This window comes from Tupaia chinensis, unplaced genomic scaffold, assembly GCF_000334495.1.
Source record: "Tupaia chinensis unplaced genomic scaffold, TupChi_1.0 Scaffold000140_1, whole genome shotgun sequence".
Classification (NCBI taxonomy): domain Eukaryota; kingdom Metazoa; phylum Chordata; class Mammalia; order Scandentia; family Tupaiidae; genus Tupaia; species Tupaia belangeri.
The window spans coordinates 5,000,072-5,020,675 of NW_006159610.1; the positions used below are offsets into that span (position 1 = coordinate 5,000,072).

At 37.0% G+C, this 20,604-nt stretch overlaps 1 protein-coding gene across 2 annotated transcripts in view; it reads right to left on the bottom strand.

Annotated features, from left to right (window-relative positions):
• Positions 1-20,604, bottom strand: part of PTN (pleiotrophin) — a 109,505-nt gene that overhangs the window by 19,998 nt on the left and 68,903 nt on the right. For both annotated transcript variants that reach the window (XM_006145021.2, XM_006145019.3), the window contains exons 2-4: positions 6,442-6,558; positions 5,139-5,312; positions 2,310-2,471 (exon numbers count right to left, since the gene is read on the bottom strand). In XM_006145021.2, the coding sequence (XP_006145083.1) occupies positions 2,310-2,471; positions 5,139-5,312; positions 6,442-6,556 (451 nt within the window). In that variant the 5' untranslated portion in view covers positions 6,557-6,558. The remainder of the gene's footprint in view (positions 1-2,309; positions 2,472-5,138; positions 5,313-6,441; positions 6,559-20,604) is intronic.

The following is a 20,604-nucleotide window of genomic DNA, read 5'->3' on the forward strand; positions in this document are numbered from 1 at the left end:
CCTGAATGATCTGAAAAGAGTGCCCTGAATCCCAGCTTCATCACCTGCAGGTCTAGCTTGTTCCCAGCCATCCTGAAGTTGGAGGTAACTATGTCCATGGATGACTCCACCACAGGCCATAGAGTCAACCTGTGAAAAGATTCCTTTCTGGCCACAAGCAGCAAAGCTGCCATTCCAGCTCAGCTTCTGGGGATTCTTTTTTTTTTTTTTCCTTTTTCTTATTTTCACTTATTACAGGCATATATTACGTGACCATTGTTATGAATTTCTTTTTATAATTAATCTGGCAGTATAAATTTTCAGGTCCATTTTAGAGCTCTACTATGAGTAGAGTCCAAGACAATATTTTATTTCTTTATTTTTAGAGTGTATGCACTCACTGGAAAGAGAAAAAGATAGAGACAGTAAGACCGAAAATGAGAAATCACCCCCCAGGGGGGATGGCTACACCATAATTCTTCTCCTCCATCCTCCTGCTAAGATCTTGGGCGCATGTGCACACCCTACACACACACACACACACACACACACACACACACACACACTCTCATGCCGAGTATGATTTTCAAATCCCCAGGTCCAGGACTCGAACTACAGTTGGCCATGTGGAAATCCTGCAATGTAACTGCTACACCATCTGATGGCCACCAAGAGAGTATTTTAATTTGAAGTTCAGAGAGGCCCATTATTTCAGCCTACTTAGGTGGTTTAAAACAAATTAGCACAATATTGGTGGCTTAAACAACAGAAATCTATTTCTCTTGTAGTTCCAGAGGCCAGAAGTCTGAGAGTAAGATGTCAGTAGGGCTGGTTTCTTTTGACATTTTTCTATTTGGCTTTCAGATGACCATCTTCTCCCTGTCTTTATATTGTCTTCCTTCAGTAGGTTTCTTTGTCCAAATCTCCTCTTGTTAGAAGGACCCAGCCATATAAGATTAGGGCCCTTGGGACCAGCAGTTAGCGTAATGGCTATGTCGCTGGACTCCCACGTAGTCGACCGTGGTTTGCGTCCTGGACCCGGTGGCTTAAAACTCACACCAGGCACATGTGCATGCATGCCCAAGATCCCGAGAGGAGAATGGAGGAGAAGGGATTGCGGTGTGGCCATCCCCCCTGGGGGGGTGATTTCTCACTTTCTGTCTCTCTGTCTCTGTCTGTCTGTCTGGCGTGCGCACGTGCCCTATAGCGAAAACCTCTCAAAAAAAAAAATGGTTAGGGCTCATTCATGTGACTTCATTTTTAGTGTTCTCTTGAAAGAACTCCATTTCCAAATACAGTCACATTCTGAGGACTTCAATGTATAAACTTTAAGGAGGACACAATTCAGTCCATAATGAACGGGTATTAAAATAATGTAAAACCTTTTTGGCTTCCCTTGGCTGGAATTCTGCATGTATAATATCGTGGCCATGATGCTTGTTTTTGGTTTACCTTCTCCAGCATGAGAGCAGAGGCTGACTCTCTAGGAATGGTAACTATGCAATTTAAAAATTCTGTGATTAAGCAAACGAACAAACCATCTGGCTGCATGGTGCAATAGTATATCATTGCTCAAGGGGAGCCTGATCCCAAATGGCAAATGCAGTTTGAATACCCAGCCCAATTGGCCTGAAACACACCAGACATTTGTATGAGTTTCTAGGACCGGACAGACTGAAGGACTGGAGGAAGGAGATCATGGTGAGACCAGACCTGTGGAAGATAGTCCTCTTTCTCTCCCTGTCTCTCAGTTTCATGTGTGCACATATGTATTCTATTATGAATAGTGAAAGCACTTCTGTAATCAAGGTAATTAGTAAGATACACCAACTTTAAAAATAAATACATAACAACTCTGAAAGAAGTATAAGAAATATAGAAGCTATGCAATGATACGGTGGAGAAGGGAAAGATATAAAATTATTTTCCTGATTTCATGGAAGCAGTATTTCGGATCATCTAGAAGAGGCTTTATTTGAAAGTTTCTGCTTCATGAACTTCTTAAGTTTATCTTCTCAGTATGTAGTTCTAAGGTAGTTTGGAGTAGATGGTCATTCTATAAGAACTGGCTTAATCGGCCTCTTTGCTAAGTTGTTTACTCATATTAGGAGACCTACAAATTTCTCCATGTATGTAGAGGACTGCGATTTGAAATCATAGTCTGCATACTGAAAAGCACGTGAGTGATGCCCAATAGATGAGACTTTTTCAATCATTTATGAAAGGTAATTCACCAAATATGTTAATCTGGGAAATCCGAGTTTCCACAAATGAAGACTTCGCCTGAGTCCATCAACCCACTGAAATTGCAGTATCTGGTAGGGACCTACCTTGAGGCTTGGGCTTGGTCAGTTTGCCACAGGGCTTGGAAATGGTGACTGTCTTCTGGCAGTCGGCATTGTGGAGGGCTCGCTTCAAACTTCCAGTTCTGGTCTTCAAGGCTGTATTCAGGTCGCATTCTCCCCAGGCCTGGAACTGGTATTTGCACTCCGCTAAAGATAGGGTAGGACCAGACAGAAATCTTTGAAAGATCTTGTTATAGTGCCATGATAATAAAGGCATACTTTTGTTTTTACCTTTTTATATTGGGATAATTAGGGGCTCATATACAGTTATAAGAAATGATTCAGGCAATTTCATTTACTCTTCCCTCATTTTTCCACCAGTCACAATACCCTACATAGCTATAGTTTAATAGCACAACCACAAAATTGACACTGATGTGTTTCATGAAACTTAGTCAAGTGTCAGCAGTTTTATATGTATTCATTTGTTTAGTGCTGTGTGATTTTATTACTTATGATACAGAAAATTGCCCTTAGTTATCAGAACAATTCCAATATAAGGGTCCCTGAGGTCATTTTTCATGGCCATTGTCTAACCACTATCCTTCCTTCCCACCTCCTTATCCCCAGCAACCACTAATCTGTTCTCCAGCTTTACAATTTTGTCAGTTTAAGGATGCTCTATAAATGGAATCACCAAGTATGTAAACTTTTGATTTTTTTTTTTTACTTAGCATTATTTCCTGGAGATCTATCCAAGTTGTGTGTATTAATAGTCTATTCCTTTTATCACTGAATAATAGTCCATGGTATGGATATACCACAGTTTGTTTCACCATTCACCAGTTGAAGGACAGATATCTGGATTGTTTCAAGCTTTTGGATATTACAATAAAACTGCTATATGCTTTCATGTACAGGATTTTGTGGAAACAGGTTTTCAATTCTATGGACTACATGCCCAGGAAACCATTGGATCATATGGCAAATGCATGTTTAGTTGTGTAATAACTACAGTACATTCTAGTTTTTCTGCATCCTAAATAGCATTTTGTACTATCACTACTTTTTTTATTCTATCCACTCTGATAGGTGTATGGTGGTATTTTATTATAGCTTTAACTTCTGTTTTCTTAATACAGAAAAGAAATAAAGCATCTTTCTAGCAGTTTATTTATCACCTATACATCCTCTTCAGTAAAATGTCTGCCAATGCCTTTAGCCCACTTTCTTATTAGACTTTCACTTTCTTTATTATTGAGTTTTGAGAGTTAGTTCACATATTTAGACATGAGTCCTTAAAGCACACCTTTTAAACTTCTTTGTAGGTGGGCCTTTAAAGTCTCCATATAAAATTTAAGACCCATTACCTCTGAACACAACTATCTTTACAGAACTTATCTCTGAACAAAACTATCTTTACGGAACTTATCTCTGTTTTAAAAAAGAAGTATCCCCCAAAGTTTTAGAGGAATATACATATATATGTGTATGTATGTGTGGAGAGATATATATCTATATATATATTCATTGTCCTTCTTCATATGCTTATAGGCCATAGTGGGGAGAGTGAATTTTTATAAAACGCAGGTAGGACACTGAGGTTTCAGGTCCCAATGGCCAAGAAACAAAAAGTCTAGAATATGGAAGAATGGTTATTTGTGATTCAAAAGAAGGTTTAAAGTTGGAAGTATTAAGATTCTGTCTTAACTACATCAAGTCAGTGTAAGACTGACTATTGTCACCAAAAGTAAAATCTATGAAAAGTGACTCTGACCAGATCTGCTGGACTGGATAAGCAAACCTATGAACCTGTATGTGTCCATATGTATGCAATGAAGAGAAGGAAGGAATCAAAATTTAAAAAGGCTCTAAAGTGAAAAGGAGGAAAATAAATAAGAAAAAAACAAAGGGTGGGCCAGTCTGGTTGTGTGGTAGTTGGGGCAGTTAGGTACCACATGGCCAAGTACATGGTTTGAGTCTTGGACCTGGAAGCACATGTGTATGCATCCCACTAAAAATCCCTAGAGAAGAATAGAAGAGAAAGGAACATGGCATGGCCATCTTCGGGGGGGGGGTGATTTCTCACTTTCTCTTTCTTCCTCTATATCTCTCTGGCAAGAGCATGTACCCTGCAGGAAAAAAAAGAAGAAAGAAAGAGAAAGAAAGAGAAAGAAAGAAAGAAAGAAAGAAAGAAAGAAAGGAAGGAAGGAAGGAAGGAAGGAAGGAAGGAAGGAAGGAAGGAAGGAAGGAAGGAAGGAAGGAAGGAAGGAAGGAAGGAAGGAAGGAAGGAAGGAAGGAAGGAAGGAAGGAAGGAAGGAAGGAAGGAAGGAAGGAAGGAAGGAAGGAAGAAAGAAAGAAAGAAAGAAAGAAAGAAAGAGAGAAGGAACTTAGATGTAAAAGAAATAAAGAAAGATCAATGGGTCAAAGGGTATATTTTATGTCTTTATTGGTAGGGCAATGGTTCTCAACCAGGGACTATTTTGATCTCCTGTGGATATTTAGCCATAAATATTTGGAAACATTTTTAGTTTCACTGTGTGTGTGTGTGTGTGTGTGTGTGTGTGTGTGTGCACGCGCGTTGGGGGTCATGGGGAGTGCAACTGCAATCTAGTAAGTATAAGCCAAGAATTCTGCTAAATATCCAGTGATACACAAGACAACCTACAAAACAGAAAATCACCTGGTCTAAAATGTCATCAGTGCCAAAGCTGGGCAACCCTCGGGTTAGACCAGATGTCAGGTCACTTTGTGTCTGATAAAATAAGCCTATTTAAAATAAATAGTTCTCAAACTTGAAAAGACATTTGGTGGCACAATTTGAGAATGACCTCAGGGAAGATTAATAGGTAGGACAGACCAGGTGACACTTACCACCGAATTGCTTTTTCCAGTTGCAGGGGATCTTGCATCTCTGGGTCTTCATAGTTTGTTTGCACTCAGCTCCGGTCCGGGTGCCCTCACGGGTGCCTAGTCCACAGTCTCCACTGGTGGGCACACACACACTCCACTGCCATTCTCCACAGTCAGACTTTTTCACTTTTTTTTCTGTAAGAAAAATAAACAAAAAATATATCAGCCTCCAAAGACTTTTTAATTTCTAGATAGAATTAAGTTCATTCCCATGCCCTTTAATTACAGGGTCTGTGCTTTTACCTCTATCTTTATTGTCCAGAAAATAGTAGGAATGTAATAGATCTCAGTCAGATGATTTAACCAATGAATGATCCAGAGAAGAAAGCAAACTGAGGAAGGAATTAGAACTAATATGAATATAACTCTTACTATGTGACAGGGACCATGCTAAGTGATTTGTTGACATCTCTTTTAAGAAGCAAATATTTTTTATAAAAGCAGAGGTGGTCAAAAATAATTATGGCTAAAAAATTAGAAAATATTCTATGAGAAATGAAAGTGAGCCCTGCTGCGGTGGCGTGAGTGGGAGGGCATCACTGTGAGTCCATTTAGGAGGCCCAAGTTCGGTTCTCAGCCCAACCTCAAAGGCCAGGCTTGGTGTGAATGCCTGTGGTCCTAGTCAACTGGGATGACAGAACAGGCAGATTATAATGTCCTCCCCTTGTTAAAAATATATATCTTCCCCTTCCTTCCTCTTCCCCTTTTTCTCTTTCACAACAAAAAGAGAAAATAAGAAGCAGCTGTAATCAGATTAGTTATTTCAATGCAGGTTGATATATCTGTATTGTAGAAGAAATGGCGATAAGGAAATATAGTGCATCACAGACTGAAACAGACTTCCACGTCCATAGTCTATTTGGAGGTGGCATAGGGGAGATGCTTTATCCTCTCTGGGCTCCAGTTTCCTTCTTTGTAAGTCAGACACTTGAAAAAATTACTGACAATATATACTTTGAAGAGAGGTAAAGTAAGTAAATCACAGGATTGCCAGTCAGTGTTTTATACCTAGTAGCCAACAATTTGATCATTATACTAAAGGCCATCATCATCTGCACTCTGAGACTTACAGCACAGGGAAAATAAGAAGGATATTCCTTAGATCCCTTTAAACAATTGGGGAAAAAAAGAAAGGAGGGAAGGCAGGAAGAAGGAGGAAGGGAAGGAAGAAGGGAGGAAGAGAAGGAAGTAAGGAAAGACAGGTAGTTGGATCAGATAGACATCAGTCAAGGAAGCATCTTGCCTTCATAACCCTCCTGCTTACCTGTCTTCTCCTTCTTCCCCGCCTCAGCAGTGTCCACAACTGCCAAAATGAAAATGAATGCCAAGAAGGCAGCTGCAAATTTTCGACGCTGCTGCTGGTACTGTTGGGACTGCATTTCTAGGAATTAACAGAGCAAGAGAAAAGGGTGGTTTCAATCTAAGTCAGGTAGGTAGACCTGTTACATTCTTTGATGAGGGATTCCACTTTCTATTTCTAGAATGTTAGAGCTCAGAAAGATTCGTATTAGTTATCTTGAACACACTTTTATCTTCTCTCTCCCACATTCACTGAAATAAGTGCTCTTCTGCAATCAGTCATGTATTCACTGATAAAATCTAACAGTTCTGCTAATGAGGTTTTACAACCATTTCCTAAGCAGGACTTGGAAATTATGAGAGTAAAAGAATTTTGAAATCTTGCATTTGAGCTGACTTCTATGGATAATCATCTTAACAGCATTACTTGGTAACATCAACAACTATAGCTGTCTCCAAGATTCCTGACAATTCCCAAAAATAATCATCCTGTCCCAGTGCTCCCAACTAATATGGGTGGCAATGATGAATAGCTTATTTAGACAAGTACATGCTTACTGCTTATCTTGAGATGCACTGGTAATGATCAACATCTTTGATAGTTTTAAATCACTTTCCATGACCATTACTATTTATCTTATCATTATTCCATTTATTGACCTACTAAAGAGTGACACACAGAGCTAAAGCTAGCACACTCTTGATACATATCAAATGCCATACAAATTCATATGTGCTAAGGATCCTCTAAACTCAAGAACAGCAGATGACATAATGGTTATGTCACTAGTCTCCCACATGGCCAACTGTGATTCAAGTCCCAGACCTGGTGGCCTGAAACTCACACCAGGCATGTGTGTGTATGTGTCCAAGACCCTGAGAGGAGAATGGAGAAGAAGAGAGGATTTAGGTGTGGCCATCCCCCCAGGAGGTGATTTCTCACTTTCTCTGTCTCTATCTCCCTTTGTCTCTCTGGCAAGTACACACACCCCATAGCAAAAATCTCTCAAAAAAAAAAAAATCCTCTAAATTCTAAGAATGGTAAATAGTCTTTACATTCACTCACTATTTGAAATTCTCCACATTTGATGTGAAACAAAATCCTAAGATAACATGAGAAAAAACCCCTAGAACTTGAAGTCACTTGGCAACCTATGTTATTACGGTCTCTTTGCCAAAACACCCTTGAAAAAATCTTAGTCAAAGCTCTGGGATAATCCACTTCCCAATGACGCCAAGTTGTTGGCCACAGCAGATAATCTGGCAGTTTCTTCTCTCCATGTACTTTTAATGCTGTTTTATACTTCTTTTCAAAAATTACAGTGTTGACCTATATCATTGGCTTTGAAGGTATTTTGTCCAGAAGTGACAATAAATTAGCTTATATGACTTAACATTCTCTTTAATGTGAACAATAAAACCTTATATATTTATGGGGAATTGAGATCATTCTATTCTATCTAGTCTACAACTTGTTTTTCTCATTCAAAATTATCTATGAAATTATATCCTTGTAAATTTGTCTCCTCTTTGGCATTGAAAATGCTGTCCCCTATTGGTGTTTGGTTTTGGTTTTGGTTATTTTGATAGATGATTTTGAATTTTCATTGTATGGACAAAAGGTATTTTACTTACCCAATAAAGTTAATATTTTGGTGTTTTCTTTGTTTGTTTGTTTTTTAGTTTTTGCCAGAGGGTGGATGTGCTTATGTTAACACTGGACAGAGACCAAGAGAAGAAAAGTGAGAAAGCACATGCCCATGGTACATGGTCATGCCATAATCCCTTTTCCATTTCTCTCTCTTTTCAAGATTTTAGACATGCACACACACACACACACACACACACACACCGAGTTTGTTTCTCAACATCTGGATCTGGGACTCTTAACTGGGCAGTTAGTCATATGGGCTTCAGCCGCTGTAACTATCTTGCCACAGACGGTCCCCACTTGGTCCTTTTACTGAATTATGAGCTCTGCTTAGCTACTCACTGTCTCCGTCACTTCCTGCCATCTAATATTGGTAGATTTGGTCTTTTCTGTAATGCTAAATTCTTAAAATAATACCTCATTCACAGTCACACAGAAAAGTTTTCATTGATTCTAAAGTTCTTCTTTGCTTTTCATTGGCTAGGGTTAATAGGAGAAACCACTTGACACTGACTGGTTTGCAAGTCTTCTCAGAGTTGAGCTCACTGGTGGACCTCCACTACTATTCCTTTTTACAATACAGTTAAGACTGTCTGAGAGCCTTCTTTTAATAACTGGCTACCTTGGAGCCCAAAACTTTTCATTTAAATTTTCTTAAGGGGCAAATTTACTTTTAAATTCAGAGCCTTTAAATTTCAATGTATTTCCTTCCACGTTAGAATTTGCTTCCTGTTTATAGTTACCTAAAAATACTTGGAAGTATTTAGACTGTTGAGAATCATATTGCAGTGGGAAAATCTTACTGAGGAAACCATAGCTCTTGAGAGAGCTTTCTGACCAAGCAATGGGGTGATTCTTCACAGTTGTTTAATGCTAAGGGAACAAGGTCAGAAGCACCACGCAGTCCACCGAAGAAACATGGTTTGGCAGAAATAGAATATATAAGCACTAAAGTGAAAGGAAATGTGCTATCACTGGCATGTTCTAACCTCAGCATTTCTAGTTTTATGTTGATGAGTTCTTACTTTCATTAACTTTATTTATATTTATTTATTTATTTATTTATTTACTTATTTATTTATTTATTTATTTATTGTTTTATGAAAGAGAAAAAGACAGACAAGCAGCTTCAACAGGGTCTCATGCCAGGATCCTCCATCCAGTGCTCACAACCAGTGAGGATCATAGACACGTGTGTACTTTGCATGCACAGGTAAACCCAGAAACTGAACCTTGATCTTCACTGGCTTCCAGCACTAGAGAACATTGTACTACCACTGCACTGCTACAATTAGGTCTCATCGTTATTGTGAAAAGGATTTTTCTTAATCAGTAGCAATTCATTAATTTTAAGAGAAAAGAAACACACATACACAGACAAGAATTTCCTAGTATGTGAAATTTTGAAACTTAGCTTGGTCCTGCAAAACAAGTTCTATAACTGAGACATGAGCTGAGTGGAAAGAAGGGAAAGTAGAAACCGAGATGGAAGTTGGGGAGATAACAGAATGGAAATGTACTCGATCTGCTTCTGAAATTAATTTAGAACAATGCAGTCTCAACCAGTAGGTGAATTTCAGCTCCTAAATATTCTAAGAAAAACTACACACAAGTCCATGTTTATAGTCACTGGTGTAAAACATGTTATCAGTAACAGCTGTGAGTTAAAGAAAATCTTTCTTCTCAACCTCTTCTCTCCTTCCTCTCTTTTTCTCTGTCATTATTCTTAAGCCTTTATTTTGTTAATTTATATTTTCTTAGTAGAGAAAATGAATGAAGGTCATTTTAAATAAAGAGAGTAAGGGGGTTCAAAATTCAGTGATTAAAATTATCCAAAAACTCATGTGTGCCCAAACAATATTCCATTAAACTGCTGGTAGCCTGCTGTTGTAGTAAATACTTGAGTAATTAGTCTATTTATAAATAATTGTTCTCCTTGCTTTTGATTATTTGCATAGTTGATTATTTATTTGAACAAAAGGGCAAAAGCTGTCCCTGAGTTAATCTTGTCTAGTCAACAAACCAGGTGCCAGATGAGTACAAAGGTAAAAACATGGGTCTTCGGGAAGTGATTAGGATTGTGATATATTTCTCACACTAGGGAAAATAACAGTGAAAGAATAGCTTGGGTCTTTTGAATAATTTACTTATTTCTCACCTTTCCTTCTCCTGTCATCTTTCTAAAACTTGCCCTGACAGATTTATTTTCATAAGGTTTAACAATTAAATTGGAGACTACTATAGATGGGTGATGGTGTCTGGAAATTATTATTGAGTTGTACCAATTATTAGTAAGTCTGAAGCTAAATGATTAAAGGACATTAAAGTTGAATAAACTAACTATGGGGGAAAGTATTCGTTTATTAAATCCCAATCGCATCTTTGAGAAAATAACTGATTAGAAGAAGAGCTACCATTTTCTTTAGCATTTTAATGGGTTCTAGAATTTTTAAGACGGTAACATCCGGTGTAAATTCAGGGCAGGGATGCTGGAAACTGTCAGTGATTTGTTTGGAAGGACTAATATGAGATTTGAAAGTAGAAGGTTTGGCTCCAACTTTAGTGTCACCATTCGCATTTGAGAATGGCCTTTGGCAAATCAAACAACTGAAGCATTTTTGACATCTGCAAAGTGAGAGTGACAGAATTGTCATAAAGATCATAAAATGCAGACCTAGAGATAACTCAGAATATTAGGAAATATGAGTTACTGAAAATTAATTCATTCCTATAAACTTACGACTTATTAAAAAGAAGTGCTTCTTCTTTTGTAAAAGAATAGACATTACACTTTATCTAGTATTATCTAAAAGCAAAAAGAAGACAAAATAAGGGGCCGGTAGATACTGTAGCAATTACATCACTGAAATCCCACATAGCCAACTATGGTCAAGTCCTGGGCCCAGTGGCTTGAAAATCACTCTGGGCATGTACTTATGCACGTCCAAAATCCTGGTAGGAGAATGGGATGGAAGAGAAGGGATTATGGTGTGGCCATAAACCTGAGGGGTGTTTTCTCATTTTCTCTCTCACTGTTTCTGTCTCTCTGTCTCTGACACGGACACATGCCTTAAGGCAAAAACCTTTCCCTAAAAAAAAAAAAAAAAAGACAAAATAAAACAACAGAAAAAGGTAAAACAGAAGAGAAAGACAGGATTTGATTAAAGTCACCTAAAGGTTGTTTAGTCTTATCAGGGCACAAATTCATTCTGCCTTTACTTCTTGGAAGATTACTATACATTCAAAGAACTTCACCCCCAGATTTCATTCTTCCTTTTTTTTCTTTCTTTCTTCTTCTTCTTTCTTTTTCTTTTTCTCTTTTTTTCAATATCTTGCTTGACTGTGATCCTCCTTTATTGAAACACTGTCTTTGGCCAGGGTAAACCTTGTCAAGTTGGTTTCTGAAATCTTTTGACATGATCCTTGTAATCTTTGATGAAGTTCTTGCGATTTGATTTATCAAGATATTTTAGGTCTATCTCACTTAAGATCTAGAATTTTCAATATCTTGCTTGACTGTGATCCTCCTGCTTCAGCCTCTCAGTTAGAATCACAGTCATGCACCATTATGCCTAGATCTTTTTCAAACAAGATCTATCCATGTTGCCCAGTCCAACTTTGAGCTCTTGGTCCTCCTGCTGCAGCCTCCTGAGTGGCTAGGATTCCAGGCACATACCACCACACCTCGCCTTTAGGTTGGACCAGAATCAAGCCTGAACCTCCCATGTGCTCCCAAACTATGAGGCAGTGTCTCTGCAGCCCATACCACTGCCACTGGGTCTCCAAAATTTCTTTTGAGTTCACTGATATCCAGAGGGCCCAAGTTCAAAATTAGGGAATATGTGGAATCAGTTTGTTTAATTTGTATGACGTGAGAAAAAACACTCTACTTTACAGCTATATTTTAAACCCTTTGTGTGGGGAAACCATCCCACCTCCCTCTTTTTATTTTAAATGCCCAAGACCAAGCCCCAATGCATACGCAGTTGCTTGTCATTAAAACTTTTGCTGAGTAAAAATAAAATCGCCAAAACAAGGCACTAAACAGAGGAATGCATATTCGTGATAAAATGAGGTCTCAACCTTTGTGGAAACTACAGGATATACAATTCCCTGAAGAAACTGGGCTGGAAAAAACAGGGAGTATCTACAGGATTGTCTTATACACAAAAGTAATCAGTAAATGCTTCTTTATGCTTCTGCCTCATGTCACTTTATCTTTCTAGGTATTTGGCCTCTATTTGCCTAAATAATATTTTTTGACCTTCTCATTATAAGATAAAACACAAGATATGCAAAACCACACAAGAGCACTGCCTATCTTAGTGAATCACTGTAAGATAAAGTATTTTTCCAGTCACCACAGAAGAGTTTACATGTCTCCTGTCCTGACCACAGGCCCATCCCTTTAAATGTTACTCAAATAGTAGTTACTTCTCTGCATAATGGAGAATTCAAATGTACTTCCTTAGACTTGCCTAATTTGCAAAACTAATATGTCCTTTGATTTGCTTTCAATAGACAGGATTACCCTCCATCATTTTCTTCCTCTTGTTTTTCACTTTTTACCCAGTCTGTTTAATCAGGACTACCCTATATTCTGTATTTTGATGATTGCAAATTCATGATACAATTTAATATTCCTCTGTTCAGCTGCAAATTGACAGCTGGATGCAGACATTTAATCAGATTCAGATGCTCTATCTTTAGGACGAATGTAAATGTATTGTGTTCTTCAACCAAGAGCTATGTAATGTTTGGTTTTTGCTCTTTTGTGATGTCAACTTTGTGAGGACCAATAGGGTTGCAAAAGGGTGATATTCTAAATTTATCCTTCCATTTTTATTTATTACCTACGAAGATCCTACAAAGAAATGTTTCCCCTCATCTAATATTTTGTTACACAATTTATAAAGAAATGTAGCATTAATGCTTGATTCTTTCATTTATCTACTCTCCAGGGTTATGCATCTGTTCCCTATTATTATTAGAGTATGGTAAATTACATTTCAAAATGTTATTATAAATTTATGAATTTATTCATTTGTAATAGATTTTGTTATCATTTTTAAACCTTTATTGAAACACTGTCTTTGGCCAGGGTAAACCTTGTCAAGTTGGTTTCTGAAATCTTTTGACATGATCCTTGTAATCTTTGATGAAGTTCTTGCGATTTGATTTATCAAGATATTTTAGGTCTATCTCACTTAAGATCTAGAAGTAGTCGGGACCAGCAGTTAGCATAATGGCTATGTCACTGGACTCCCATGTAGTCAACCGCGGTTTGTGTCCCAGACCCGGTGGCTTAAAACTCACGCTGGGCACGTGTGCGTGCGTGCCCAAGATCCCGAGAGGAGAAAGGAGGAGAAGGAATTGTGGCGTGGCCATCCCCCCTGGGAGGTGATTTCTCGCTTTCTGTCTCTCTGTCTCTGCCTGTCTGGTGAGCGCACGCGCCCTATAGTGAAAACCTCTCCAAAAAATAAATAAATAAATAAAGATCTGGAAGTAGTCTTTACAAGAATCCTTGTTTGTTTGTTTTAATAACAAAATCTGGGCAACAGGGGTGCTCAGCTTTACTGAGTTGGTTTTTAATTTCCAGGCCATTTTCTGTGAGCTAAGCTAGGAAACATCATAGAGAATGATAGAATTAAATATCATAAAGTGAATCATTTGTTTTATCCTACATTACATAAACAATACTCATAACAATAATATGAATACTGAAACGACCAACTATGAATATTAAAAGTAGTTTATTTTTGTACTTGGCATCTCCCTTTGGCTCTCATTTTCAGGATGCTTGATACCTACATCATCAGACACTTTACTCTCTAGAGGTTGAACATCCTTAATTGAAAATTTGAAATGCTACACAATCTGAAACTTTTTGAGCACTACAATGATACCACAGTGGAAATTTTCACACCTGGCCCTTGAGTCAAAGTCAAAATGCTATAAGACAAAAATATTACATAAGATTATCTTCAGGTTTTGTGTATGAGGTATATATGAGACATAAATGAACTGCATGTTTAGACGTGGGTCCCATCCCCAAGATATAATACATACGTACAAACATTCCAAAATCTGAAAAAAAAAATCCAAAATTCAGAACACTTGAGGTCTCATGCATTTTGGATAAGGAATACTTAACCTGTACACTTCTCTTCAATTCACATTCATCTTAGTTATGAAAGAACCTATACATTTGAAATCTACCACCAGTTCTTATGCTTTTTAGGCACTTTCTTGATCTGAAACTTACTCTGTGGTAAAATCTTCAGAAAATCTATAGAAACATTATGACTTGAGTTAATGAAGGTTGATAATGAATAATAGGTAGCTCTCTTTCTTTCCCTTCCTCATTATTCTTTTCTAAGACTGAATTGTCGTATTTTGCTTACAAGCTTTTACAATTCTTCTAGAATTCAGTAATTAACCATCTACTTCTATTGATTGATCTTGTTTTTCCCACTTCACTACAATCTCTGAATTCACTTAATTTTCCTAGCTTTGAGCAATATCCAACAATTTATCATACCTATGGTTTCACTAGTAGGCAATTTGGCCAAACCTGAGATTTTAACAGTTTATAATCTGTATTGAATAATGTCATCGTTTCAAAAATAAAACCAACTAATCAAACTATACTTTTAAAAAATGTTTATCTTTCTCAATAAAAAATAGTGCCTAATGTTTATTTATTTAAACATGATATCTCAACATATTCTTTTCTCAGGTTTTCTAACTTCATAATAGAAAATCATTTTGACCAAAAACATGTAGCCTTTTCACTTCTGCTCCCTACTCATCTCTACAAGAATGTGTAGGTTTCTTGAAAATTGCCTTCTACTTCAAATTCACCTATTAATACCCAGAAGCATGAAGGTATAAGAAAGAAAAAAAATACTAACCAACTGAAACAAGTATCCAAAATAAATTAATTTGGTTTTATTTTTATAATAAATATGACAACAATGTAAAATTATTCAATTATTTTTAGGCACCACATGAGTCTAAAAAGGATTGAAATTGTTTGTATTATTCTCTTACCTCTTTAGCTTATTATAATTAAAAGGAGTGAAAATTGATTTTTTAGAATTTTAGGATTTTCTAGTTTGCTCTTAATCCTTTTTGTATTTGTGTGCTACAACATGGTATGGGGGTGGGAGGATCAGAGTCTTTGGAGTTAGGCAGAGCTGTGTTAGAATCCCAGCACTGCCTGGAGAATGTGAAGTATTACATTTAATTTCTATGCCACTTATTTTCCTCAGCTATATGTATGCCAGAACCTAATTGTTTTTTATGGCTGAGTAGTATTCTATAGTGTATATTTGCCACACTTTTTCAATTCATTCATCTGTTCATGGACATTTGGGTTGATTCCATTATTCAATTGTGAATAATGTTGCAATAAATAGGAATGTGCAAGTGTTTTAACAACTGAGCATTTTTCTGTCCTTTGGGTAGATACTCAAGAGTTGCTGTTTAATTTAAGCTTTGGAACAGTGTTTGACAGTCACTTATATATTTGTTTTTAAAATGAATCAAATAGGAGGACCAGCAGTTAGCGTAATGGCTATGTCGGTGGACTCCCACATAGTTGACCGCGGTTCGCGGCTCGGACCTGGTGGCTTAAAACTCACACCTGGCATGTGTGCATGCGTGCCCAAGATCCTGAGAGGAGAATGGAGGAGAAGGGATTGTGGCGTGGGGGATGAGTTCTCGCTTTCGTCTCTCTGTCTCTCTCTCTGTCTGTCTGGCAAGTGCACGTGCCTTTAATTTAAATAAATTAAAATAAATCATTTAAAATAAATTAAAAACAGAAAATATAGCCTATTATCCAATATGCTGACGATGATATCTAAAAAGTCAACCCTCTATCCTCTATACATCTCTGCTTTATTTCACCTGCCTTTATTTGTTAATTACCTAACTTTTCCAAGAGGGCAGATCTCTAAAGAACAGCAGCAAGTGTTGGCCATTGAAAGCACACTGAAGACTAGAGGCAGAGGAGTACCCAGAAATGTAAAAAGGTGTCCCACAGGATCTGAAGAGCACTGGGCATTATCTGTGAGAATAACTAAATACATTCTAAGTGTTTTTAAACTAAAGTGCTAAGATTTTAGAGTGGCACTTTTTTTTTTTAAATTCAAATCTACTTTCTTCACCTTGCTTATGAAATACTAATCACTGTAAAAAGTATTTTTCTTATAAGTTTATAAAGGCCTATTAGGCAAATATACTACCTTTATTTTATCATCTTTCCACATTACAAATGTACTTAATAATGGTGAATTATCTCCTACATTATATTTGAGAGATATTTATTCCTAAGGATAGTTCATAGTTTAACTTTATTTTCCCTTATTTAGAAATCACTTTTAAATTTTTCATTAACTGTTCTTAAAGTCACAAGAATCTCATATTGGTTTACTGTCAGATGGTTTTATCATTGGCTTAGAAACTACAGTATCATATAAGGACACCACATTTTTGATGGACCCTGTTGCTAAATCAGCCAATCATTCTGTTCTTGTTCAGCTGCATTATTTACACACTAAGCTTTGAAAAGAAAGTGTGTCAAGCACATGTGTGCACAACTTTGGTACATTCTTATCACAACACAAAAATAAATTCAACAACATTCCATCTTTGGTTTTCAGTAAATGTAGACCAATTAGATTAATAAAGTAGGGCATCCATTTAATTGCATATGTATCAATGTCTCAAAAACAGGAAACTTTGAGACTGAAATACCCTAGTGGCATTGTAACACCTGCTGGAGAAGTATAATGTTAGGACATTTTTCTTAGACATTAATTCACCAGTTTTTAGAATACTTATGGGCCAGGTCTGTGCTAGGGAGTGGCAATATAAGAAATGAATATAAGCTCTCCCTGAAAGAGCTGAAGTGGAAAAAAAAAAGATAAATAAATGCATATGATGATTCACTACAGTATTTACTGGGAAAAAATTACATACACAGTGCTGTCTGAGTACATGGGGCCTAGTGATAATTTTTCTTAGCAGGATTTAGCATAGTAGAGGGTCAGAACATACTTTACCTGTTTTATGTTTTATGGAGAAAAGTAGTTGATGTGTTCTAAGTCAAGAAGGGATAGAAGAAAGAATGTAAGGCAGAAGGGACTACACAAGGGAATATGTAGAGATGACATTTAAAACCATTCAATGACAAAATGAAGTTATGATATAGAGTATATAGTACCAAGTACTACTTAGACCTTAATGGAGGAAATGGTTGAGTTACGTATGGAAGCTGTTAGGGAGACCTCTAGAGAGAGTTATTAAGTTTTATAATCTGAAGAAGAGGCAAAGGAAGGTCACAGAACAAGCAAAAGGCTGTGTGGTGTATCAACATGGTTAAAACTATGTCACCACCAATGGGTCAGCCACCAAACTTGATAGTTTATCCAGACAGCCTTTGCATCCTACTGTGGTATCATTTGGGTTTGGTCTTGTTGTTGTATTTAGGGTGTTTTTCCTTTGTTTCTTCATCAATTTTGAACATGTTTTGGGTACTTCAGTTCTCTTTTGGGTATTTATTACAAAAGTACTATAATTGAGAATCAAGAAAGCACTGAAGTTCCCAAATTTCACACACACACACACACACACACACACACACTCATACACACACACACACTCATACACAAAGATTCTCTCCTATATATTTTGCAAAACAAAGTTGGACTAAAGCAATTATTTAGAGCACTGGTGGGTTGTGGGGGTTTTTTTGTAATTATTAATTTATTTTTATTGCCTACTATTATTTATTTATTTATTTATTTATTTATTTATTTATTTATTTATTTATTTTGGCCAGTGAGAGAGAAAGGGAAAGTAAGAAAGCAAGCCTCCTGGTCTAGGATTTGAATCACAGTAGATCATGTGGGTGTCTGGCACCTCAACCACAATTCCACATGCCAGCCTGAGCACTGGTATTTCTAGAGATAGTTATGAAGGACTGTTCAAAGATATTCAGAGGGCCCTAAACAAGTGCATTAAAAGACATCCCTCCTTTCCAGGATTCTCCTCGCTCATCTCAACTTTGGCTACAGTAGTTCCTCTGTAACTGCTTTACTTGTTGGATTCCAGGTAAAATTTTACTCTTCTAAACATGACAGTTATAATAAAGTCTTAAAGCCACTGGTATAGCTGATCTCAAAGTCTAGCAAGTAGAGTATATGATGATGACACAAAGCAATTTTTTAAAGAATAAGGAAAATTTCTTAAGATAAGTAATGTAATTATAAAATGTATATTGAGTACTAAAAATGCCTTGCACATGATATGTACTCAAAAAATACTTGTGGAATTATTTTTAAATATAGGAACTTTACAAGAATATGCTTTAAGTATTCTATACTTTACAATAAAGTCTACAATGATTTATTCTGTCATCAAAGATCAAACACATATGAAACCAGCAGTTGGTGTAATGGCTATGTTGCTGGACTCCCATGTAGTCGACCACAGCTCAAGTCACAGACCCAGTGGCTTAAATTCACGCTGGGCGTATGTGCGTGAGTACCCAAGATCCCAAGAGGAGGGTGGAGGAGAAGGGATTGTGGCATAGCCATTCCCCGCTTTCTGTCTCTCTGTCTCTCTCTGTCTCTCTGGCAAGCACACACGCCCTATAGCAAAAACCTCTCCAAAAAAAGATCAAACACATATTCTGAAAAATATATAATTACAATTATGAAGAACACATGCAAAGTAATAAAGAAACAAAATTTTTAACATTGTAGAAAAAGAAGAGATTTTAAAATCAGTCAAAACAATCAGCTTTATTCTACATTGGCTTTATCACTTATACGATGATTTGGGCAACACAGTCATTAATCTCTTTTACTCCCAAAATCCTTGCTTATGCAAACTTAAGAGTTTTCTCATGTGAGCTCATAATTTGCTTGAAGGTTACAATGAGATAACAGACGTCTTGTCGGGCATCTATCAGGTGCCCCATCAATGATAGTTCTTATAGTTCTTAGAGGAAGACAGTGGAGATGGAAGAATGCATGTCTCCCTCAAAGGATATCACAAGTAGCTCCATAAATAAGGTGGCAACACTACTTTTTCAGACGGTTTGGATTCTGGTAAGAAAATCAGAAATGGAATAGCTAAAATTCAAATTCCATTGAAAGAGTTAGAATAAACCAAAGTTTCAGGCAAGAGAGAAAGCAGGTGACCAGTTTTAAATAGCTCAGTATGGTAGTAAGAGAAGAAATTATAGTATAGAGAAGCTGAAGCCTAGAAAGTATAACCTTGCAATGCTTACAAACATCAGTGAATATTTAATGATGATATACAAGATAATATCCTAAATAATGAGGGAGAAGGTTGATAATTATACACGATATCATGACCACTACAAGACTATGGACTCATTAAAGAGACTGAGACAATGAGAGGAGGCACCTTATTTTTGTGTGAGACATACAAGAACTGTAACTAAAAAGCAAAAGTTTTTATGATAGGAAAGAGTCCAATGTTCTTACCAAAATCTCTTGTGGAAAATTAAAAGGACATGTCTCAGTTTTTGGCAGTAAAAATCAAAAGCCAGTCTTCTGTATTGGCAAACTGAATCCGTTGCTCAAAGCAAGAATCACTAGTCTTAACAAGTCATGGATAAATGCTCAATATTGACTAAAAACACAAATTCATACTCATTCAGCCTAGATCAATAAGAACCCACATTTAAAAATATGTAGATCTCAGCTCCAAACAAAAAGATATTTCAATTGAGATTGCTATTACACATGTGTACTCTTCTAAAATACTCAGCATAACTTTACCCACTACTGAGTTCAAATGGCATTTCTAATAACCGTGGCTTTATTTGTTCAGATGAAGTGACTCAATTAAAAACATAATTAACAAAACAGCATGTAGATTTTCAAGTTCAGTGGCATACTCTAAGTAAATGAAGAGTGCCCCGCATTATCTTGTATTTGGGGGGAGGTAAAGAGAAAATATTGTGTGGCTGATCTAGGTTATGTGTATGAGGCAAAGATTTCTCAGCACAGCATCAAGCATTAACCCAGAGAAGAAGCTCTCCTAATTTGCCACAAAGGTCAAATACTAAATAAAAGTGCCCCATCTGGGAAGTAAGAATTTGGAAAGGCAATCTAAATTTGTTGATTCTTCTGTTACTGACTATTAAATTTGTACCATGAAAGGAACTAATTCCTGTGAATAGGTCTCTAAATGGCCTCTGAGACACAGCTTTAATCCTTTACCATAACCCTTACTACTGACACGGAGCCACAGAGGTGCAGGAAGTAGAGTGTTACTGTACAATACTGAAGCCCTATGGGAAGGCCCCACATTCAAATCCCAGGTATACCTAAACACATCAGGCATGCCCGTGGGCACATCTGTGATCCTGGTCATTTGAAATGTTGGGAGTGGGTGAGGGGATTGCAGCATGGTAAGACCCTGTTGGGGGTGTCT